The 24,841-nt window shown below is 41.9% G+C and overlaps 2 protein-coding genes across 10 annotated transcripts in view; one reads left to right on the plus strand and one right to left on the minus strand.

The window, feature by feature from the left end:
- The window catches only part of KLRG1 (killer cell lectin like receptor G1), a 74,508-nt gene extending 64,580 nt beyond the window's left edge, over positions 1–9,928 (plus strand). For 5 of the 9 annotated variants that reach the window (XR_005837838.1, XR_005837843.1, XR_005837845.1 and 2 more), the window contains 3 exons: positions 110–182; positions 1,767–2,119; positions 4,408–4,678. Coding sequence is in view for 1 of the 9 variants with exons in the window: in XM_040642139.1 (XP_040498073.1) it covers positions 110–154 (45 nt within the window). In the remaining 8 variants the exon portion in view is untranslated. Of the gene's footprint in view, positions 1–109; positions 183–1,766; positions 2,120–4,407; positions 4,679–5,148; positions 5,863–9,526 lie in introns of those variants that run through there. The other 4 variants (XR_005837841.1, XR_005837840.1, XR_005837839.1 and 1 more) reach the window with 4 other exon arrangements.
- Positions 9,464–24,841, minus strand: part of LOC103669158 (alpha-2-macroglobulin-like) — a 41,469-nt gene continuing 26,091 nt past the window's right edge. The window contains exons 23-36 of the mRNA XM_008697489.2: positions 20,713–20,796; positions 20,238–20,414; positions 19,831–19,918; positions 18,999–19,155; positions 18,336–18,410; positions 17,729–17,909; positions 15,700–15,923; positions 14,127–14,345; positions 13,845–13,972; positions 12,844–12,934; positions 11,525–11,593; positions 10,445–10,547; positions 9,938–9,979; positions 9,464–9,599 (exon numbers count right to left, since the gene is read on the minus strand). Of these exons, the coding sequence (XP_008695711.1) occupies positions 9,583–9,599; positions 9,938–9,979; positions 10,445–10,547; positions 11,525–11,593; positions 12,844–12,934; positions 13,845–13,972; positions 14,127–14,345; positions 15,700–15,923; positions 17,729–17,909; positions 18,336–18,410; positions 18,999–19,155; positions 19,831–19,918; positions 20,238–20,414; positions 20,713–20,796 (1,655 nt within the window). The 3' untranslated portion in view covers positions 9,464–9,582. The remainder of the gene's footprint in view (positions 9,600–9,937; positions 9,980–10,444; positions 10,548–11,524; positions 11,594–12,843; positions 12,935–13,844; positions 13,973–14,126; positions 14,346–15,699; positions 15,924–17,728; positions 17,910–18,335; positions 18,411–18,998; positions 19,156–19,830; positions 19,919–20,237; positions 20,415–20,712; positions 20,797–24,841) is intronic.

Raw genomic sequence — 24,841 nt, forward strand, 5'->3', positions numbered from 1 at the left:
CCCCCCCCCCCCATTGACCCATGAGCTCAACTCCGGCAATTAGAGGCTCTTTCCCTCCTCCTCCCCTGCCCTTGGAATAGACGTTCTTCTTGCCCTTTTCTGCTCCCAGATGCTGCTCCAAGGACATAGCCTTGAGAGAGTGATGTGGTGTTGAGACCCTGGACCCCTAACAGTGAACCCAGGTAAGGTCATTACATAAACTTGTTAAGATTTGGTGGGTGGGTGCGGAGATCTACTTGTCCCTCGGCTGCCCAAAACCAGCCTCATGTGTAAGTTCCCTTGTTTATTAAACCTGCCACCTGCCACCTGCCAATTTGGAGTGGCTGCCTCTGTCTTAGGTCTCTCTCTGCCTCTGAGCAGGGGAGCAGCTTCAGATTTCACCCGGGAAGATCCCAAGGGGGTTTTGAACCAACAGTTGCTGAGCCAGCCAGCCAGCCAGGAGACTGAAGAGATGGGCCCTGGGGGAAGAGGCATCTGGAGATCCTGAGTTGGCTGTTGGCATCTATGTGTGTGTGTGGGGTGGCCCGTGTGTCAGCAGCTTGTGGACCACCGCGTGCCCTGAATATGCTTGCGGATTTGATGTGTTTGTTTGAGAACTGCGCGCAGTGCACTGCGGCAAGGAGGATCCCTGGGAAAGCGAGAATGGACAGGAGGTGTCGTGGGGATTAACAGGGAAACGGATAAAACGTCCCATGGCTTCCAGCTCCTCACACAAAGGAAAGCAAAGCACAGCAACGACCTCCCAAGCTAGCGGGGAGCCCCCAACTCAGGAAATGCTCATGACGGGAGACTATGCGCTCACCGAGCTTACTCAGTAGCTGCCAACTTCCCACAAAAGGCCCAGAAAAGTCTCCAGGTGTGGTTCGTGCGGCTGCGGGATACAGGAGCCACGGCGTGTCTCTGACCGGGCGGGAGACCGAGAAAATGAGCAGCATCACGCACCCCCAGTCCCGCATGGTCCCCGGCTACTGCATGGTCCTCAGGGGGATCCAAGCACCCCCATATAGCTTGGATTATTCTAGCCTGCAGGGAGGGTCAGCCCAATGAGGGGGATCTCGCTGGGCACATGGGACCCTGCGCATCTCTAGAGGAGGTACAAGTGCCTAGGGGGCTGGAGACGGGCCATCTAGACCCCTGGTGTTGAAGAGAAGATGGGAGTCCTGGTCTGGCATCTCTCTCCCTCGGTCCATCTCCTCATGCCTGGCAGCACTGTCTCCCCAGCCAACGACATGGTATGTACAACCAGGTCAAGTTCTTAAACCTGCCAACCTCCTCCTCCTCAAGGCCAGGTGGACACATTCTGTTTTACACTGGTACGATCCTTTGTCCCCTCCATTGACCTGGAGAACATTACAGCACAAAGAGAAACCCTTCCTAAATTCACTCAGCAAGCCTCGAATGATAGCAACAAAGCCTGTCCTTACTGAGTACTGAAACGTCTCTAAAGAGAAAGGCTAGCCTCCAAAATAGGCTGGCCTTACACATCATCACGTCTCACAAGGAGGCACTTATGCCATTTTCCAAACAGAGTGTTGTGTGTTCACACCTGATGAGTCAGTCTGCTCATGTATCATCTTTAGTAAATTATGAGGACACGAATACACACCCTGAGTAATCTGATCCCCAGCCTAGAGGTTTTAAGAAATCAGTGGTTTGGATCATGGGGCTTTGGCTGGAAAAAGCTGTCACTGATTTCGGGAATCACTGTCTCAATCTCTGTTTTCTCTTCCATGTACCTGCATTCTTCCTGCGCCATCTGCCTCCAGTGCAGCCAGAAAGCCAGAAAACGAGCCACCTCCATGCCAAGGAAACCCCTTGCTGACTGCTCAGAGCACACTGGGAGAGAAGTTAGAAGAGCCAGTGGAATGTTGGAGGACGTTGTTAAGAGGACGTGACTGCGAGTTGACCCGTGAGCTTGACCTTGGCACTCAGAGGCTCCTTCCCCATTCCCCTGTCTTTGGAATATATTCTGCTTGCCTTTCCCACTCCCAGGAGCGGCCCTAGGGACACCTGCACGGTATACGTGCCTGAACCCAGGTCAGGCCTTCATATACACTTGGAAGATTTGGCACGTGGGTGTGATCCACTTTTTTTGCAGCCGCTGAACACAGCCTCTTGTGTAAGCTCCCTTTGCTTATTTGGCCTCTCCCTGCCTTCCGTGTGCAGGGGCCGGTTTCAGGTTTCGCCTGGGAAGCTCCTGAGGAGGTTAGGAGCCCACAGCGACAGACCCACAGGAAGGGGATTCTCCTCAATAAAATCACATATAACTTTAGTCACATTAATTCCTTTAGAAAAAAAAGTTATCTGGAATCATATAATTTTAAAGTAGGAAGTGGCATTCAAGAATACAGTTGGAGATTTTGAGGGGAAAATGGCAGTGGAATGATGTAAGATAAGAGAGACTGGAAGAAAAGGAGACAGTGTAAAATAGGACCATGGGGGGTACTCATGGTCTTCCACGCACTGAGGACAAGAAGAATTAGAACTAGACATGACAGAGCGTAGCTGCCTGTCCCCATGGTGTGGCTCAGAGAATATGCTGTCTTCCTCCTTGCACTCTGCCTGGTCTCAGAAACTCCCCCAATTCACAGGAATTTATTTGTAAGAGCGCTCTGTGCCAACAGAACGCCCCACCCCAAGGCTTCCAAGCAGAGTGTGTGGCATTTGGCAAGAACTCCCTGAGAGGGGTCATTGCTCTCAGGAGAGGCCAGAAGTGGTGTTGGAGCAGGTGATGTTAGTAAAGGGTCCAGGGAATGGAAATCAGCCTTTCGTCAGAACCCACCTCCTCGTCTCCGAACAGTCTCTCAACCTCAGCACTACTGACATTTGGGGTGAGATAAGTGTTTATTCTCGGGGGCGAGCTGTGATGTTCTTTGCAGCACCCCCACCTTTACCCACTAGATGTCAGTAGCATTTTCCCAGTTGTGACAACCAAAGAGGTCTCCCGTCTCCTCCGTTGAGAACCACCGGCTTATAAAGTCCTGGTCAGAGATTTTCAACTCCTCCAGTTTGTGGGCACTGGGAAGATTCAGAGCCTGTTACCAACAACATGTCATTGGCTGCAGTTTCTGCATTAGAAGAGTGTTCCCCAAACTTTCCCACATCTGGGCACACATGGAAGAAAAGAATAGTTGCTCAGGCTGGTAGGAAGTCAAAGGCATCTGTCGCAGCTAAAGGTGACTGCTTTGAGGGCTGAGGGGTTCAGTATTTAAGACACACTGTAATTCTTTTTGCAGCACATTGATGTACTGGTCGAGAAGTGCGTTAGCATTTTCCTTTTAGATGATATGGGCTCTTCATTTTTGCAAAGACTGGGAAAATGTTCCTGGGGAGGAGAAATAACATAAACTAATATCACCTCTAATGTTGGGGGAATAGTGATAGCTGGTATTTCATGAGAAGAGAAGCACATTCACTGGACAGCACATTCGAAAGACTAGCATAATGATTGAGAATGTTGTCATCAAATCCCGGCTTCTCCAGTTTACTGAGCATTCTAAGCCTCACTTTCTCAACCCTGAAATGCAAACAGTAATACCATCCACTCATGGGGTGGCTGTGAGGGTGCGAAAGAACGCCACGTAATGTGCTTATCACAGTGCCAGCGCAAGGTTAGCAACATCCTGTGGGAGCTCCTCTTTCCCCTCCCCCTCATGATAATCATAGTTGCTTATTATCATTGTGCCCAGGGGTGAGACGGCGAATAGTTGCAAGTCTGCTAGGGAAGGAATTTACTAACCTCTAGACAATACAGATATTAGATAATCTTTGTAAAAATTCTGTTGGAGAAGAGAGCCCCTGTGACTTTGACTACAGGTTTGGAATACTTACTTCATCCCATGAGTGTCTCTAGCTAAGAGGAATAGAGAGAAAAGGTGGAAGGAAAGAAGGAAGAGAGATCAAGAACAAGAAAGACAAGGAACCAGAGACAGGAAAATGAGCAATATTTTCCCACCTTTTACAAGTCTCCTCTTGTAACACCACTTCTTACAGAGGTCTTTGCCGAGCCCCTGAGCAGAGCTGTAGCCACGCCCCACCCCGTCTTTCTCCCCGCTTCCCCCACCCTCCCACCACAGCAGGAAATATTTCTTATCTGCAATTTAAATTTCTTGTTTACATTTTTGTTTTATTAAAATCTTTCTCCACCCTCTAGAATATAAGCTCTCTGAAGGTGGAGATTTTTGTCTGTTGTTTCCTATTGGACCCTATCGTGGTTGATTAATGAATTGTTGAATTCTGTTGAATGAACGCACGATTGATTAGCATGAAACGGAAAGCAGGAATATTTGAGATTGGACACAAATAGGGATTATAAAGTTAGACACCACAAGTCAACTGCATGAAATGTTTGTTTTTGGTAACGATTACTGTGTGGCTGGATTAATTCCTGTCTTCTTGCATCCTAAGAGTCTTGGCCTTGTATTCGAACTCTACCGGAATAAATTACACAAGAGTACAGGAGCTGCACTTTGCCCGAGTCCTACAGTGGCTGAGGGACCTTTCGTCTGGTTAAAGATTAACTGCTTTCGAATACAAAGCCCAGTAACTGGACATGACCGATTTTTTCTTCTCGGAATGCAAGCCCAACTATGCTATGATGTTAATTCTATGTCCTTGTTTTTAATTGGAAGCTTAATCTGAATACACAACGTGAAAAACCTAATAAACATTTTCCAGACCATTGTTATCATCAAGTTATAATTCGTTTATTTTTAAAATGAACTTGATAATTTAGGTGATTTCATTCATTTCTAAAAGTGATAAAAGATAAAATACTTTGGTAATCGTGTCAACCTCTGAACATTAAGATCTTGTTTCTTTAATGCTATTCCCCAAATGACCCAAGCCCATTGTCCAGTGAAAATAATGGCTCATTTAGTCCCCTGCAAAATTTCTGACTATGGGAGTTTAATATCTCCGCCATCTTGCATTTTTTTTTTTAAGGATGCAAGAAGGACATCTTTTGTGATAGTCCACAAGCACGGGGTCAGTTATAGAGGGCGAAAAACAAAAACAGACAACACCTGGAATCCAAACCCAGGCTTTATTATTGTTTTAAACTTTCTTCGGAGTTGTAAGGCAAATTAAACAAACTGACTCACTGGACATTTTAAATGCAAATCAATTGTATTTATCTTTTTGTCTAAGGGATCGCATAAACTTACCACTGATTTTGCTGACTTCTCTCCTTCCTTGCCCCAGCTGAGTAAAATTTGCCATTTATGTGTAAAGATTAAGAATTTCATCAAATGGAAGAAGAGTTTCTGAAGGTACTAATAAAGAATCAGAGAAATTCATCATCACATTTCACCTGTGTAGTAATAACAATGTCTCAGCCCTTAAATATTTGCTCGTAATGTGGTGAAGGAAGCCAGCATTCAGAAAATGACAAAAGTAACATGTGAATACACACTGGGTAAAAATGCAGAAGATTCAAGAGAAAAATAGAAAGGCTTCCATTCATCAGTCCCTCCTCTTCTACTTTTCCATTTTAGAAGTATCCACTGTTACCTTATTAAGTTTCTCTCCAGAAAGTTTTCATTCCATTTTAAAAGCACAGAAATAATATACTAATGCATACTTAAGAAAAAAAAAAAGATAATTACAAGTGAAGGGAAAGTCCTTTGTGGCAAACGCTCCATTTGCTGTCTTCCATACTCCCCAGAGAGATACTTAGAATTAAAAAAAACAACAACCCTATTTTACATACATCTATGTATCCCAAGAGAAAAGCTAAATTACTGCTGTGTGTTTTTTCTCTATAAATGCAGCACCATGCATCTATCAGTCTGAAATTCGCTCTGTTCTCCCAGTTGTGTGGGTTTTTTAAATTGTTACCAACATGTTTATTTAAATAAATATATATTTTTTGATGTAAAGCTCGATGATTCATTAGTTGCATATAACACCCCGTGCACCATGCAGTATGTGCCCTCCTTACTACCCATCACCAGCCTGTCCCATTCCCCCACCCCCTCCCCTCTGAAGCCCTCAGATGGTTTTAGGTGCCATGTTGACATGTACAACGAGCCAGTTAATTCATTTTAGCTGTTCTATAGTGTTATACTGCACAATACTACATTTTATGTAGCCATTTCAATATCCAAACTGTGGTTTCTCTTTTTTTGCTTTTCAAAAATTGTGGTAAAAATGTTAATATAAAATTTGCTATTTTAACCATAATTTAAATGTACAATTCAGTGGCATTAATTATATACGCAAAGTTGTGCAGCCATCACCACTTCCGAAGGCTTTTCACCATTCCTAAGACAAACTCTGTGCTCACTAAGCAAAGCTCCTCCCCCACCCATCTTCCACCTGCCCCTGGTAGCCTCTCATTTACCTTCTGTCTCTCTGAGTTTGCCTATTCTAGCTAACTTCATACAAGTGGAATCAGACAGTGTTTGTCCTTTCGTGTCTGGCTTACTTTACTTAGCATAATGTTTTCAAGTTTCCTCCTGTTGTAGCGTGTATCAACTTCGTTCTTTTTATGGCTGGATAATGTTCCAGCCCAAGTACGTACCACATTTTGTTTATCCATTCATCTGTTGATGGACACTTGATTTCTACCTTATTGTGAATAATGCTGCTATGAACAATGGTGTACAAGTATCTGTTTGAGCTCCTGTTTTCAAATCTTTGGGGTATACCCTTAGGAGTGGAGTTGTTGAATCATATGGTAATTCGGTGTTTAATCTTTGGAGGAACCACTAAGTGTTTTTGTAGTGGCTGTGGATTTTACATTCTCAGGAGCAATATACAAGGGTTACAATTTCTCTACATCCTGGGCAACCATTGTTACTCCCCCCCTTTATTTTTCATTACTCATCCTATAGGCATGAAGAGGTATCTCATTGTAGTTTTGATTTGCATTTCCCTGATGACTGATGTCTTTCATGCATGTATTTGCCATTTTTATATCTTCTTTGGAGAAATCTCTATTCAAGTGCTTTGACATTTTTAAAAAACTGGGTTGTTTCTGTCTTTGTTGTTGACCTCTAGTTCTCTATATATTCTGGATGTCACACCCCTATCAGATCTACGATTTGCAAATATTTTCTCCCACTGTGTGGTTGTTTTTCACTCTTTTTGACAGTGTCCTTTGATGTACAATGCTTCTAATTTTAACTAAGTTCAGTTTACTTATCTTTTCTTTTACTGCCTGTGTCTTTGGTGTCGTATTTCAGAAACCATTGCAGGAGCCCCCCAGGCTCAGGCCCGATGTCCCCCTCCTCCTGCCCTGTCACCTCCCCGCTCCCTTCTCTGCCAGCAAAATGAATATAAGGACATTAACCCAATTACTTGCATTTTCCAATATATATTTAAAGTCTCAGATTTCTATCAGCTCTGTGCTTAGGAAATTGGGGAAAATGACTTGACTTCAAAATGTAATATTTTAAATGGTAAGTCATTTCAGATTTGCTTTTTTGTGGTTAATTGCTCTCCAGCGCATTGTTATTACTGTTCAGAAACAACCTTGAACTTCCCCACTTCCGGACAGATTTCCCTTGAACAGATCATGTTATTACTGGCAGGCTTTAAAAGATCATTTAATAGGGGTGCCTGGGTGACTCAATTGATCGGGCGTCTGCTTTCGGCTCAGGTGGTTATCTTCGGGTCCTGGGATCGAGCCCTCATCGGGCTCCCTGCTCACGGGGAGCCTGCTTCTCCCTCTCCTTGCTGCTCCTGCTCTCGCTTGCACTCTCTCTCTCTCAAATCAATAAAATCTTAAAAAAAGTAAAAGATCATTTACAAATCGCAACCATTTAGTTATTGAGAGTTTGTACGTGTCAAGAACTAGATTCGGCACATTTTCACCACTGTCTCCTGTGATAGTTGCTGTTTCTGTTCCCATTTCACAGATGGAACTGAGGTGGTCACTGAGTCCAGTCAGCACAGCTGGGTCCAGCGAGGCCCGCTCTGTGCAGGGCCTTTGGCTTCTCATCCTCACACACACTTGTGGAGGGTAATAATATTCTCCTTCTTTACAGATGAGAAAGTTGAGTTTTGAGAAGAGTTAAGTACCAGGTAAGATTCCATAGGTGCTAAGTGGCAGGGTTGCATTTTGAGTCCATTTCCCACATCTTTGAAAGCATGTGCTTTTCCTACCACATCACACTGAAAATGATGTCAAATGTGGAAAGGAGATGATCCTCAGAAGAGGGTAACCAGGTTCCTGACCACGTCACCATTAGGGTAATCGTTTCTTCCCTGTGTTTTTGGGAGGGTTTTAGCTTGGCCCTGGTTATCGAGTTTGCGCTGAATAAATCTTGTGCTTCATCACCCCCGGGAGTTTTCCTGCGTGGGGCCTCTGCTGTGCTGTTGCAGCTTTGCAAGTGACCTGGGATTCAAGTAGGGCTGGGGGGCTCTTGAATGTGTGGAATCCAGCGATAGCTTTTATCTTCTCCTTTTGCCCAGTTCAGGGATAGAGCTAAGAATGCTTGAACTTCAAAGTCCTATAGAGTGTTTAGCTGATCCCATCCAAGCTTCAGTCAAACTAACCCAAAGGCAGACCTGGACTCCTAGGACAACTCCAGAGATCTCTATGAACTCTTGAGGCTTCTGCCCCTCCATCCATACAATAAATGATTTGAATACTTACCACAAAGAAAATGTAGAGACTGGGTATTGTGGGGACACCGATTTCTGCCTCTGAATTCTTCCCTGAGTTTACACCTATCCTTTGATCCTGGCTTGAAGTTCTGGCAAAAAAATGCTTCAATATAACACTCTTATTTGGGCTTTTGAATCCTATATATCCTTTCTTCTAAGACAGCTCACTTTTTTTGAGAGAGGGAGTTAGGGGGAGGGGCAGAGGGAGAAGGAGAGAGAATCCCAAGCAGACTCCACGCCCAGCACGGAGCCCCATATGGGGCTCGATCCCATGACCCCAAGATAATGACCTGAGCCAAAATCAAGAGTCCAACTCTCGACCGACTGAGCCATCCAGGTGCCCCTAAGAGAGCTCGCTTCTAATGTGTCATCCACATTTTCCATCTGTCATCCTTTATTGAATCTGAGACCCACGGTTAGTTGACTAATCGGTTGTATCAGTCCATGGCAGATTTGGTTCTGAGGACATGTAACCCCAGTTCAGGTGAAGTCCCAACTAATGACGCTGCCTCCCAATGTGACTTATCTGGCATTGTATTTCATTATGTCCCTTTAATGTGGAAGGTCTTTTCTAGGCCAGACAGCCTTATTTTCTTCTAAAATACTCTCTGGCTTTTTCTTAGGGTATTCCTGTAACCAAATACCCTTCCCACTCTCCTAGTACATAACCCAGTACTTTCCTTGCACCTGCTAATGAGACCTACTCAGACCAACATCGCTATAATATTTTTCATTTTCTGACGTCCCTCAACCCTTGATTGCTATGAATTTTTAATCTCAGGATTCTATTGGGAATTATATGGAAATGTAATAAATGTTTATTGAATGAAAGAGGAAACAGTGATAAAGATTGACCAGAAAAAAAGGTTTATTTCAAATCTTCATAGATAACAAAAATTCTTTTCTTCCACAGAAATGTCAGTCTGTGAAACAGGGACCCCAGCAAAGCAGTTTTCACTGTCGTGGTCTTCAAGCATTTCCATGATCTGTGATAGTGGAAAGAAGAGAGAATCAAGATGGACTCGGGTTTCCCGAGCAGCGAATATTCTATCCCTTAGATATGGGTAGCATACCGTCTAAGGAAGCCTGATTAGTATAGTGGGAAATGAGATTTATTACTTATAAGTATCCGGTAAATAATCCTATGAGCTATCTGAAGTTTGATCGTCACTGGCCTTTTCCCAATAAATGCATTTTTTCTATAATAAGTTGCACTGTGAGCAAGATGATGTCTACAAAAACTAGGGGCCAGAATTTTCTGGAGGACATACAAGAGACAAGGCAGGGGGGTCTGACTGCAGCTGGAAGAGTGTGCATTACTTACCTTGGCTGCACGGAGCACTGTACTCAGCAATTGCAAATTCATCTGAATAAGAACAAAACCATTAGGTGAAGTGAGAGGGAAAGCAAACGCTTATGGGTTACAGGTCCGTTAAAGATCTTTTATTACGGGCAGAATTGTATGAGCAACATCAGCATCATCTATGCGTTGCTTGCTGTTGTATAACGTTAACTCTTCAAGTATAGTGTATTTCTCTCCTCTAAACTTTCGAAAGACAGTTCAGATATTATACTTATTTAAGTCTCATGTTGTCTTACAGTTGATTGATCTGAAGAAAAGGGAACTAAATATCCGACAGGTGGTCTGTATTAGGAGGTGATGTACTTACACGAGAGGGAGTTGCTGCAATGTATGTACAGAACACAGAGAAGAGTCAGACTTGATGGAGACAATGAAAGGACCATGCAATAAGCTGCCCCCACACAGTTCTCAAATCTACATTTTTGTGATCAGAAATGTAATGTCTAAGTCAAAGTTGTTCACACTCACCTGTCTCATAGTAGTCATAGACTTTCACTATGGCTGGCTTCAGCTCTCTCACTGGGACATCTTGCAGAACCATGAAGGACAAGCTGAGTGTCTGATTTGTCACCTAGAAAGCAAAAGGGAATTACAAGCCTTCTTCTCTCTTCATTCGGCGAGTTTAATTATTCATCTACTTTTGGAGGGAACAACCTTTTAATCAACTAACAGTGTCCTTAAGTTGTACAAAAAGCTCCCAGGGTGAATGAAACCATCCCTAAGTTTTTCTTAAATCACCCAAACAATTTATATACTCCTACCAGTACTGTACATGGGCTCTGTTCATAGGGGGTGAATGATACATGGTTTTGTTGGTTGAATGGTGACGTTCATTTTTACATATCTAGAGATGTGGTATAGCTTTCCTACTCTATCTTGTAGAAATACTGTATTGACTTAAAAGTCATGTAAAAGGTCTATCATTACAGCCTTATTAAAATTTCACAAAACTTGCCAACTATAATGTCCATTAATATATGAATGAATAAATTACGTTAGAACACGTATCAACAAAATGAGATGGGTTTATTGGCCGACTGATCTTATCATTTTATGGTGCTTCCTTGCTGAAATGGACAGTATTTTCCCCTTTTATACTGTTGATATAATAATTGAGATGTGAGTTACATAATTGATATATTTGAGATATAATATATACACATATAATATATAACATCAATTATTATGTTGATATAATAATGTAAGGAAGAAACCACTGGGTTTACCATTGCGTTTCTTCCTCATATTACTCGGTGTCTTCAAAACAGCTTATGGACATAAACACATTGTGCAGAGAATTTTTTGCTTATGAGGTATAAGAAGTATTCATATTCCAATATTATAATAAACCATTTCTTCCCATAGTCTCACATGAAATGCAAATAAAGGAGAGGAGAATATTTACTGGAATTAATATTAGAATGCTCAAATTTTTGCCACGGAGGCGATAACGCCTTCATTCACTGCCCGTAGGTTAGGATTAGTTTAGCTCCCCGAGAGAGATTATTATCTATATATTTTTTGCAACTAGATTGGCAGGGCTCTCACCTTATCCAGATAAATCAAAACATGGTTGTTGCTGACTTCTGTTCGGCTCACGTGGTTAGATCTTTCAAGCTGAAGAAAATTAATACATCACAAATGTTAATAAACAGATTAAACCTCTGGGAAAGCCAGAGAAAAGAAGAATTTTTATGACCAAATTAAGCCTGAGGGTAAAGTTTTTTCAAGTGATTTTTGGTAAGTGAAGATGATAATGTTTTTAAATTGAAAATATAAGATAATTGGGATGCAGGGTTTGGTATTAGTATGACACATGACATATGTGTAGAATGGATATGTCTGAAAAAAAGGGAAATAAGTATCCTAAACTTAGGAATTTTCCAAATTTCGATGTTCAATGTACATTCGATTCCTTCACGAAGGAGGGTTTTTTCCAAACTTTTTTTGCTTGTTCTAACTTACAGCAAACTTATTTTTCTCTGAACTTCTGTAATAATTATAGTTTATGTCTAGTGGTCATTTTCATATTTTTTTCCCACTGGTGCATAAGCTTTATCTTCTTTTTTTTTTTTTTAAGTTTTATTTATTTAGGTAATCTCTACATCAAACGCGGGGCTCAAAGCTCATGACCCTGAGATCAAGAGTCTCATTCTTTTCTGTCTGAGCCAGCCAGGCGCCCCTAAGCTTTGTCTCCTTAAGAGTCTAAGCTCCATGAAAGCGGGAACGTGCTGACATTCTTCCAGTAGGTGCGGCTCCTAGAAGAGAGCTGTTTGTAACATGAAACAGACAGTCCCTGTGGGTGTATCAAAGCAGAGGACGGAAAGGCTGCTGGAGCTGGCAAGGTCACCACGTCCGCCCAGAAAGCTCAGAAGGCTAAATGAATTAGTATCCCTAATACCCGCCACCCCGGTCCTGACCAGTTGGGGAAGAATGATCACAGTACTGTTTGTCTCAATTGGCCATATAAGTATAAAGGAAGACGGGTTAGTAATAAAAATGCCTTGGAAAACCTTCAGAGGGAAGAGAGAACGTTTTGTGGACCATTTGTATATGTATGTGTGTGTGTGTGTGTGTGTGTGAGTTTTAACTTATTAGTTTTTAAAATGAGTACTTTCTAATAGGAGCAACTTGACCAAAAATCTGTCACAGAATTTTGAGACCCATTAAAACAAAATTTAACGAAAAAAAAAAAAAAAAAACCACACCAAAAAACCCATATACAAACATGTTTAATTCTATTTCTGACTTTGGAGAAATTATTAGTCTTTCATAGAAGTGATTTAAAATATTTTAAAATTTTCTTAGTCTGGAGATACCTAAAATGTTAAATAAAATAGAGCCCCCTGGGTGTCCACTAGACCTACCATTTTCACTGTTGGTTTCAGGGGAATGAAGCCGGACACCATCTTCGCATCAATAATCACCATGTTGGAGACGGACCGACTCCCGATGTAACTAAAGATTCAGGGAAGAAAGGAATTAGGGTTTTCTGTGATATTAAACAGTCTCTTTTCCTATGCCCAGAGCAAGCCCTCACAGCCCTCAACATACACGGAAGTCTTCCTAAATATCCTACCCAGGTGGAAGACGGTTGTGCATTAGAATCTCCGGGGAATTTGTTAAAGCCACGAAGACCAGGCTGGACCCTAGATCTGATGAATCAGGGCTTCATGTGTGTGGGCTCGAGGCTGTGCGTTTGAGAAAGAACGTGACGCGGAGCTGGGTCTGAGACCTCTGCTCTCTGCCAGTTATTTGTTACATATACTTTAACTTTTTTTCCTGAATAGTATCCCCATCCAGGTTAAAATATTCTTGCGGACAGATACATTTTTTCGTAAGCCCTGGAGCCATTTGAATACTGCTGCCTGTATATCTATTCCGCCCCCCCCAAATTGATTATTTTGTATATAATCTGAGATTTATTTATTGCCGGTAGGAATTCTAACTAGGGAGTCACTACTTCCTTCTATTCATGCTTTTCAGGAATTCTCCGTCTCTGCCCTGGATAGAGCAAGGATAATACAGAATTTCATTACAGCAGAATGAAATCAGAGAATGACTCAATTACATGAGAATTAAATCAGGAATCCAGGTCAGAGGCAAGGGCTAATGCTCTTTTTAAGTTATTATTGAGGGGAATTAACCTTTAAATAATGAGGTTCGACAATCCTAGGCTCTGGAGGCAGGGGATGCACAATGTAGGTATACCCCACCACGCAGAAATCTGTACGAGCATGAAGACACACAGCTTTTTCAACAAACGTAGTGCAAACATTTACTGCCACACTGCTCAGCTTAATGAGGAATTCCAGTAAGAGGACTGGTTGTCATGCCCAGACTTAGATGATTCAGTCAGAGGTCTTACCTGACATTCAGTGAGATCTGGAAGCTGGTGTGGGCTTTGGGTCCGTCACAAGTTTGGGGCACCGTCTGCACCTCCAAAGCAAATGGGAACTCTGCCTTTTCTGGCAGAATGTTGTATTTCAAGGATGTCTGTGGAACACCGAAGACAAAAATCTGTGTTTCTCTCTTCTTTTCCTAACTTCCTCAACTCTTTCTCTGATTTGCCCTATCATTTGCTGAGTCACGGATTTTCGGTGGGAACGGGTAAAGTGGACCCTCTGCCCCTACGTGGCCCAAGTCTCACCTGGAGGTAGACACAGCCTTCTCCTGTCACCGTCATGGTGTATTCCTCAGGCACCTTTGGCAATGAGGTCTGCTGTAGTAACAGGCGGTTGTCGTCGTCCACTTGGAATTTTGTGACAAATGTCCCAGAATATTGGACGGTCACCTGTGCGGGCTTCCCAGTCCTGGTGAAGGTGGCTGTTCCATATCTGGACAAGGCCTGGAGAGCCACCACTGTGTCCTGGAAGAGACGAGTGAGAGAACCTTCGTAGGCCTGGTAACGTTCTGAGGGCCCAAAGGCCCATGTCAGCTGCCACAACAGGGGCTTTGATTTCCTCTTTCCTGCTTCCCTCACTACTTAAATACTGGAGTTCTAATTTCAAGATTGATTACAATCCTTAAGTAGGACCATAACATTCCCAAATCTGCCTTGGACTGAATGCTTTAGAAGCTTATTTTATTTCTCAGAACATCGATCTTTTTCCATCTATAAATACTTGCGGGATAAAGAATGTGGAAAATATACATGAATGGGAATCATTTATTGACATTAGCTATTTGCCTAAGAGGTCTTCCTTGATAATTGTTGTCATACCTGCCACCACTCAAAGTTCAGTCTGGCTCTCACCCAGATTAAACTCTGCTCTGCTGCTGAGGTCAGTGCCCTGAGAAAGTCCAAGGTCCTTTGCAGCCACGATCAGGGTCATGCTTAATTATAATTATCTTCTTGATTTATTGACATTTTTTGGCTCTCCCTTTTTTATTGGAAGTCTGGTTTCCTCCCACCCCCACATGTCATATTCTCAATTCTCATCAGCATTGGACCCGAATGACAGTCTTTAAATAATAGATTTCTGAGAAAGAATAACTGCCTTAATAAAAGTGTTCAGTTCTTTCCATTCATATGGCAAAATAAGAGATTAAATACAATGGAAAAAAGATGTGTCACATTCTCTTTCTCTTTTAGATTTAGTCTATAGGCTAACCTCTAAATTCTCTGAAGATGAAACATCCTGCTGTGTACATATTGATGAATTTTTAAGATGTAAGATTATATAGTTAGGCTCAGGATGTTGGCGCAGTAAAGAAAATTCTTCATGTTCCTGGTGAACAGATGTTTGTATAGTAAGAGGTGAATAGTGGAAGCGTAAAATGTGTCAGCTTTGAAATAAGCCAGTTAAAGGGGACCTACAAATGGAGAGATTTGCAAAGAGAGATTATTGGGTTTTGAATAGCATTCCTGGAACAGTTTGAAAGGCACTCTTAGAACTTCCAGAAGATTCCAGAAGGTAGATTTCTTTTTTATTCATCCTGCTGCGACCCTTGCATCCCGGGTTCCATTTCTTTAGGGAGGTAGAGTCATTATCGGGAGGAGGGGGCCGTGATAACAAGGATGGGGTGCCAGAATTGCAGGCATTTTCTTTTTAGCCCTCTTTGACTGTCATTTTCCCTTATTTCTCACTATCCTTGGATGCTAGTAATATTTTCCTCATTCAAGTTATTCTCAGTTTCAGTTTTCTTCTTGCGCGTCTTTATATTTTGTTCAAAACTTTTGTCACCTAAAGGTGAAGTCAAAAGTTCTGGTAAATACAGACCTGGGTGGAGGAGAAGCCCCCCTGGGAATTCTGTTGCTTTGTGATCCACTTCACGATGCGTGCGGCGGAAGTCAGCTCCTCTGAGGTGGGGGAAGGCTGGGCCGTGAGGTAAGCCAGCAGCACGTAGGACGTCATCTCCACCTCAGCTGAGGGAGCCGGGGGTTGGTAAAAATGCCCCACGGGTGCCCTAGGTTTCTGAGGTCGCTCCCAGTGGACGGAATTATCTGGAGTTGAGAAAAAGATTTATGAGTGACTATGTATTCTTATTTAATTAAAGGTGAAAGTACCTAAGCCGGAGCTGAAGTGAGGAGTGCATTCCAATTATATTGTCTTGAACCTTATTGTCTGCCTGGTCTCCTTTCTGTGTGAATCTGAACTTGGTCTGTTTGGGCCAGCCGAAGGCAGATGATGTTGCTGGAGTCAGAAGCCCACAGCCAGCGAAGTTTTCAAATGGTTGCTACGGTTGGGTTGCTGGGGAGACAGTGAAGAACAAGTTCCCTCACCGATTGCGGTGATTTCCTCTTTGTGGTCCTCTCCAGGCCTTATCTGAGCTTTGTTAAATTTTCTATAAATTTTTCTATAGAGGTTTCTTGTGAGGATCACAGATGACGTGGAGTTCCTACTCATTAGGCCAGAAAAAAAATACATAATCCTTAAAATACCAAAGCTGACAAGGATGTGAAATAGTGGGAACGGGTTTACACTGCTGTGGGATGGAAACTGCTCTTTGGAGAGCAATTTGGGAATACCCAGCAAAGGGCACGATGTGCTCAGCTTACTAATCAGCAATTCACTTCCAGAAGGATAACTCAGAGAAACTCGCACACAGGTACAAGGAGGCAGGTGGGTGAGCGTTCACTGCAGCATGGTTTGCAATAGCCACAAATGAGACACGAGAAGAGATCCATGAGGAGAGACTCCTTAATATAAATTACGACCTATGTGTATGTCGCCATGTGTTATGTAGCAGTGGAAACAATGACACTCATATAGGAGATTCCTATTAGCACAAGGTTGAATGTCAAAACCAAAAGGCAGACAAACGGACAAGAAAACAAGATGCAGAAATACTCCAAAGTGTGATACTGTTTAATCTAAAGATGAAGAACCATAACAATTCTCAATATTGTTTAGAAATAGGTAGGAAAAATAAAGAAACCCATGGAAATTGTAATGACAAATTCAGGATAAAGGTTACCTTTGGGGGTGGGAGTGGTACACAGGGAATTTTTCCTGCACTGGTAATTTTGTATTTCTTAAGCTGGGAGGAAAGTATAAAGTGGTTTGCTAATCATTCTTTTGCCTTTTTGTATATCTGAAATATTCCCTATATGTTTTAAGAATAAGCAATTAATGGCACAGTCAAGGGCGAAAGGTAGGATGTGGTTTATTGGATAAAATATTATTTGCATTTCTATTTTCTATTTCTTTGACCCCTTATACAAGACCACTGTATACATAGGAATATTGTGTGAATATGAATAGATTTGTCATCATCATCAGACTTGTAATATGAGCATAAAATAGCAGAATTTATTCATGGGGTTACTTCCTTCACTCTTTTCTTATGTTTAAGATGGTATGATGCACCAGGTAAAGGTCGGGTAAGAATGGCTATTGTAATCATAACAGGTAATACTTTTATAGCACTTACTGTGTACCATATAGTCTACTAAGTGCTTCGCTTGTATTAATTCATTTAATATTGACACAACCCTGTGAGGTAAATACTATTATTTTCCCCATTTTACTGAGGAAGGACCCGAAACACAGCCAAGGTAAGTGACTTGCCCAAGGCCTCACAGGTAAAACGTTTTGGAGCTAGTCTCCAGAGGCTCAGCTTCTCACTGCTACGTACACTGCCTCTTATCTTTTGACGTGTGACTGGCTGAAGAGATCCCAGATTTTCTAGTGATATAGACAAAAGAAGAGAGGGGAGAGGGATCATAAGACGTAGGTGTGTGGGGGGTTTGCAGTACAGTTCTTGATACAGAGAATGGGGGATGGGAGATCTCAGATGTGCGCTCACCTTCCTTCACAGCTTCCTCATGAAGTAAGTCGAGCGTCTCTCTCCTCTTGTCCTGGTTACCTGCCAGGGCAAAAGCATAGGCCAGCAGTGCCTTGGTGTAGACATGCTTTCCATGGGGTCCTTCCTTTGCTGACTTCCAGGCTGACTCCAGGCAGAACAGGGCATTGCGGACAACGGGGTGCTGGGGAGGGAGAACAAGGAGGGAACCAAGCTATGTGAACACGGATGTCAGTGCTCCCAGGTAAGCACAGATCATTCTTCAAATGCAGGTGTCCATCTATTCTGATTCTTGTGGACAGAGAGAATGTATCTTTGTGTTATTGCTTTCATAAGGCAGGAACACAGACCATATTTTTAGAATTCATTCTGGGTGTGTATACGGCAGTAGTGAGAGGTCCATAGGGGAGAAATAGCCTAGGAGCATCACTGGGATAGTGTAAATCTTTCGTAATGGATTGACCAAGTTTTCTGTTGATCTGCGAAGCACTGTCATGGCATGAAAGGAAGGCTGACACTTGACTTTTAGCCGGGAGATGGTTCTGACATCAGGGCAGCAGTTTCATTGCATCCAGAACTAGGCTCAGCAGGGGGATGAGGTGGTACCTACAGTGGCGGGGAGAGGGATCTCCAGAAGGGCAATGGTGATGTAGGCGGAGAGGGTCACTTCGTCTTCCACTCCTCCCTGTAAGTGTGAGTAAGAGAGGGAGATTTGAGTGATTTAGCTTCTGAGAATGCTCCTCATCAGCTCTTCGCTTTCTGCTGTGTCATGGAATTTATCCTTACCCGTATTCATCCCCTTGGGGTAAATGATCACACTCAACCGAAGTTCCATCCCCTCCTTCTTGGTACTATCCAGTTGATTTATTTATTTATTTATTTATCTATTTATTTATCTATTTATTTATTTATTTAATGTATGTATGTATGGTATGTATGTATGTATTTACCTTTGCTAAGGAATTCCTACATTATTACTTCCTCTCATCATTGTAGACATCATAAATGGACAAATCAAAACTCACTCGGAGGTGCCTGGGTGGCTCAGTGGGCTGAGCATCTGCTTTTGGCTCAGGTCATGATCCTGGGGTCCTGGGATCGAGTCCTGCATTGGGCTCCCTGTTCAGCAGGGAGCCTGCTTCTCCCTTTCCCTCTGCTCCTCCCCCTGCTTGTGCTCTCTCGCTCTCTCTCTCTCTCAAATAAATAAATAAAATCTTATTAAACAAAACCAAACCAAACCAAACCCAAAAAACTAACTCCAAGAACACTTCACCTTAATGGCATTGTTGAGCAGAGACCCGGAACTCCTGAAACAGCCATTGTCCTTCTGCTTTTGGGAGAGCCAGGTGAGGGCTTGGGTGATGTGTGCTTCATCGATGAAGATAAAGGCTCGAGCCTGGGCAAAACTCTTCAGTACAAAGGCAGTGAGCCTGAGCGGTGGGAGGGGTGATGATGTTTATGTTGTTACAATAGTTTTATGACTGTGGTGCAGTAAAGGCTTCGTGTGACACTGTCCAGCTTGATGTGAGTCACCCGACAGGTGTTCTGTGTACTTAGAACTCCCATCTCCCTTAGACTGCTTGATTCGTCTGCTACATCTAATATTTCCTTGCTGACTCATTTTCTCCTTGCTACAGAGAGTCTAAGTACTTCTGATGCTATTTTTACTTATTTGAGTAAGACTTTCTTCCTTTAGAGATTTCCTTCTGTAGGTGGCAGAATCTTCTCATTAAGAAGGTTGAATAACTTCGAACTGCTTTGCTTTGCCCTAGGGTTTTTATTTATTCATTTATTTTTAAGTAGGCTCCGCACCCACCATGGAGCCCAACACAGGGCTTGAATGTGTGCTCTCTCTCTCAAAAAAATAGCTATTTTAGAAAGAATACCCTGGTTATTATTAACAGGATGAATTTGGGTGACAAATCTAACATACACATGTCAGCGTTTCTGCTTGTTACCTTGCTGCCCTTGGTATATTTGTCGAGTATAACCAACTATAGGTTTAATAATACATATCTGATAAGGTTACTATGAGTATAATTGTGATAATATATGTAAAAGAGCTGGTACAAAAATAGGACTTTGAAAAACTGTCTATCCCTTACCAGGTATTGCCCTCACTCTTGCCATAGTTCTCCCCAAAGGTGCTATAGGAGCCATCATGGTGCTTGTACTTCAGCTGTCTCTGGTAACCTGAAATGGAAGGCTGATGAAACAATATGACAGACTGTGTTGTGGCCAGAGAAATTACTAAAATGCTTTGGTCTCTCTTGTGATATTTCTTAAGTTTTGCTGTCAGATGTTACAAGTTTCTGAGTCCTAAACATTTATTATTAGAGGTTGGACACTGGGTAATAACCATAAAATTAACTGTCATTCTTATCATAGTAACTACGATACTGTGATAAGCTAACATACCACAGAATTGCTAAGTAACTCAAACCTACTGGGAAACCCAAGCTATTGTTAAAATAACACTGTGAAGTCTTCACTCACTCATTTAGTCACTCACCAGTATTGAGGTAGCCAACAGCCTTGGACATGACTTCTGGAGTCAGCTGGTGTGTTTCATTTAGATAGTTCAGAACATAGATGTTGGGAGCAAAGAGGACCATATTCTGTTCTCCACAGCCATAGGGCATTCGGAGGAGATTTTGTATATTGTGCATGGCAGAGCCCAGTAGGTCTCCTAGGGAATGGGAGAGATGGGACATCATAAAGCTTATAGGTTATAATCTATCTGAATCATTAAGAAGAAAGGAATAATTTTAGGAAGATTGAAAAATGAAGATTTTTAGGAAGGGTGAGTGGTCCAGGGACAGAAGTATGATTGGGAGCAATATACAAGCCCCAAGAAGGAGGGAAGAACCAAGTTCTTGACCTGAGCTGAAGTTAATACTATAGTTGTGATTTCGAGTATTTATGGAAAAGAAAAAATAGTAAAAACTATCAAGAGAGTAGAATAATTCACTAGGGTTGGAGCTTACCCAATACTGAGACAGAGGCTCGGGCCGATTCTTCTACTACATTCTCTGGCAACTTCAAAGGTAATTGTTCAGACACCTCAGCACCTAGACAAATAATGGAAATTATTTCTGCATGTATTTTCTTGAAGAGCTCCAAACCCAGAAGCCAGAACTGTGCCTTACACTTAAAGTTCTGAAAAGTTGTCCCTCTTTTACTATTTCTATTTTCAAAATATGTATATTTTAAATGTGTATGAACAGGATTCTGAGATTTCCAGAAATTCTCCTTCCTTATCTCTCTTTTCCTCCCTTACATCGAGAGCATTCCAAAAGAAGGATACAGATTGAGAAATGCCCATGATGTTGTGACTCTGTTGTAGGCATCCTGTGGCTAGCATGAGATGGTTATCACAAGACGATCGGTTTAGTGTTCATCCCCACCCTCTTTACTCAAAAGTTTAATGAAAAATACCCTAATGTATACATAAGCAAAAGAAAAATCTCTGAAATTTCCTGAATTCTACAATAATGCTCTGTCCTTATTGCCATCAAATTTCACCAGATATGAAGATAGTATTTTTATGGAAGCCCTAGACATGGAAGTGGGGGTGAAGATGAACAGTGTTTGAGTCTCCGGAAATATAATAATTGCTGCTGATAGGCATACATTTACTGTTGTTTTAGTATTGGTAAATTATAGGATGATGAAAGAGAAATGTAGTATTTATCTTCATGCTGCATCCCCTTCCTCATGAAATTAATATTGAAACTTTTGAATGATATACAATTTCAGTTATGCAAGAGGATTATGTTGTACAGAACAGTGCCTACTATTTTTTAAATTTAAATTCAGTTAATTAACATATAATGTATTATTAGTTTCAGAGGAAGAGTTCAGTTTTTCATCAGTTGTATATAACACCTAGTTCTCATGAGATCACGTGCGCTCCTTAATGACCATCCCCCAGTTAAACTCCCCCACCTCCCACTCCCCTCCAGGAGCCCTCAGTTTGTTTCCTATAATTTTTCTTTTAAGACTTTATTTATTTACTTGAGAGAGAGAGAGAAAGAGAACAAGCAAGAGAGAGAGCACAAGTTGGGGAGGGGGCAGAGGGAGAGGGAGAAGTAGATTCCCCACTGAATAGGGAACCTAATGTGGGACTTGATCCCAGGACCCTGGGACCATGACCTGAGCTGAAGGCAGATGCTTAACCCACTGAGCCACCCAGGCACCTCTGATTCCTATAGTTAAGAGTCTTTTATGGTTTGTCTCCCTCTCTGATTTTTGTCTTATTTTATCTTTCCCTCCCTTCCTCTGTGATCCTCTGGTTTGTTTCTTAAATTCTACATATGAGTGAAATGATATGATAATTGTTTTTCTACGATTGACTTATTTTGCTTGTCATAATGCCCTCTAGTTCCATCCATGTTGTTACAAATGGTAAGATTTCATTTTTTTGATGGCTGAGTAATATTCCATTATTCCATCTCACATCTTTTTTATCCATTCATCTCTCGATGAACTGCTAGGCTTTTCCATAGTTTGACTATTGTGGACATTGCTGCTATAAACACCATGATAAAAGGATTTGGTGACAAATTCACTTAAATGTAGAAATAAGGCTGAACAACCAGGCAATACGTTTTTAGAACACATTTTATATATTTGAAGTCTTGACAGTATAATAAAAATAAACAAAACTTAGGACGTAGACAGAGAAAGGCAAGAAACACATGTATGATGTTGATTTGACATTGTTTGAAGTGAGAACACATTGTGTTGATATGTTTCTTAGTGTGCTAAGTCTCTGTATTTTTGTTTAGACTAGAAAATTCTCCACCAAGATAAAGTTATATCTTCTTCTGTGTGAGTTTCTTTAGTATCTTCTCAAATGACTCATAGAGCATTAGGTACAAGATTGGCATCCAATATTGACACGACAACAATGGTACAGGCTAAGATAATTCTTTCTTTGGGACATAGCATGGTCCCATTATCGAATGCTGTTGGCTATGCAAAATTCAATGTGGCGGTGGCTTGAATTCAGCTAACCATATGTTGTATTACTAAATATTCAAGGGGACATTCCCTTTAGCAATATTTATTTGATTCTACTCACTTTCTATGTAACCACGTCATACACTGGTCAGAAAGACAATTGGGTGTTTGTACAGGTGCTATAATAGATAAAAATTCAGAAAGCATGGGCTAGGGATAGTCTCCTCATAAAATTACATGGCTTCTCTAAGAACCAGGTGCCTCATTTATCAAATGGGTTGATGGTTCTTTGGGTCTTACCTCGTAGGGAAGTGTAGGAATAAGATGTAAGATTCTTTGAACTTGTTACAGAAACTTTAGTCAATGCTATTCTAATTATGATGAATGACTCTTACCCGACGGACAGAGCAGGGAATTGAACGTTACTTCCTTCTCTAGTCCTTCAGGCTGTAGGTGGAAAGAAAGAAAAGGTGAAGGTGAGAATGGACATGCATGTCGATAGTGGAACCACAAATTTCTTGATAGTGAGGAGAAGAATTGGAGCTGACTTCCAAATGTATTACATAAACGAATCTCTAAGTATAAGCACTATGAAGGAGACAGGTTGATAGATGAGAAAGTGAGGAAAAATTATGTAAATATCAAGAGAGAAAGACAGAGACAGAGATAACAGAGAGATGGAGAAAGAGAAAGAGAGAGAGGAGAGAATATTGTGAAATATTCTGTGATTATGTATTATTTAGCCCTTCTCATCTAAAACTTGGGACCTTCAGCTCACCACTCTTTTTTGGCTCACAGTGACCTATTGAATGGGAGGGCTTACTTACCTCAACCAGCAGGGACTTAATGATGGTGTCTTTCTTTCCAAACTCAGGGACCACCGCCACCTCAGTCCCACAGGGCTCTTGAGACTCCAGTGCCTCTGCACTCACAGTGAAATTCACATTCCCTAAAAAAGCGCCAATACGGATGAGCACCATTTCCTTCTTTCTATGCTTCCAAACCTCAAGATTTATAAGTGTTCAATGCTTTGTAACTTCTTTTTGTTTTATAAAAACATAGGAGCAGGAATGGAAGCAGCATCAACTAGAGGCTAGTGATCCTGAGAATCCAAGGCAGAGATAGAGGGAGATAAGGGAAGTGGGGACAGTTTTCTAGACTTCCTAGAATAAAAGACAAAGGAAAAAATATCCTACCATGGCGGGGAGGGGGGGGTGGTCTTTGCCCGAGGGAAGTAGCACTAGATATAAGGATCCTGCTGATATGTACAATCCTTGAGTAGAGAATTGTCTCTAGGAGACTGTTCCTCACCTAATGCCTTTGGCGTTACTGCCCAGGACACGGTGTGCCGGCCATTCCCACAGATGCAGTGAGACTCTTGTTCCTTCTCCTGGACCAGGAATGCAGGATTCGGATCTAGCTGCACACCAACCTGAAACCACATGTGAGACAAAGAGACAGCTCAGAGGGAGAAGGGGACCAAAGGAGGAATGGTTTGAAATAAAGCATATTGGGGGATTGGTTAGATTTTAGGTTGCCTAATACTGAAGATGATCGAAATGCAGATCGACTACCTTACAGAGGATCTGACATCGAAATCTTTGTATTTTTGGGTAATCTGCTCTTTCATGGGGCGGGACAAGAGGTGAGGAAAAGTCAAGATGGCATGTTGCCCGTGGGAGCGCTTCTTTGGTCCGGGATCTCGACCATTCCTTCGGCTCTCCCAGCAGAGTATTCAAGATTTATAAATGGGTATTAAGATGCTCGCAAATAAATTTTAAAGTGAGGTTTAATCTAATTAATGCCATATGATGATATATGAAAGTTAAATATTTGGAATGCAGAAGTCGAAAACTTGGGGGATCTAAGACATGAGAATGAAGCGTACTGATTTTTGTTCACCGTGTCAGAAATCTTCATACTGTGAGAGCTTCTTAACCTTATGGGGTTGGGGTAAGAGTCAGAAGCTTTGCAGGTATATGGAGATATCAGCAACCATAGCTTCTACAACATATGAATACCTTTCAGAGCATTCCTTCTCGGGTGAACACATCTTGCACGCAAGAGTTTGTCAGTATTTCGAAGAATGCAATTTTTAATTTACGTGACTGTTTCACTTTGTGTTCAATTCAGGTAAGAGGTCTTTACCTG

Source organism: Ursus maritimus, unplaced genomic scaffold (assembly GCF_017311325.1).
Source record: "Ursus maritimus isolate PB19 unplaced genomic scaffold, ASM1731132v1 scaffold_26, whole genome shotgun sequence".
NCBI lineage: Eukaryota > Metazoa > Chordata > Mammalia > Carnivora > Ursidae > Ursus > Ursus maritimus.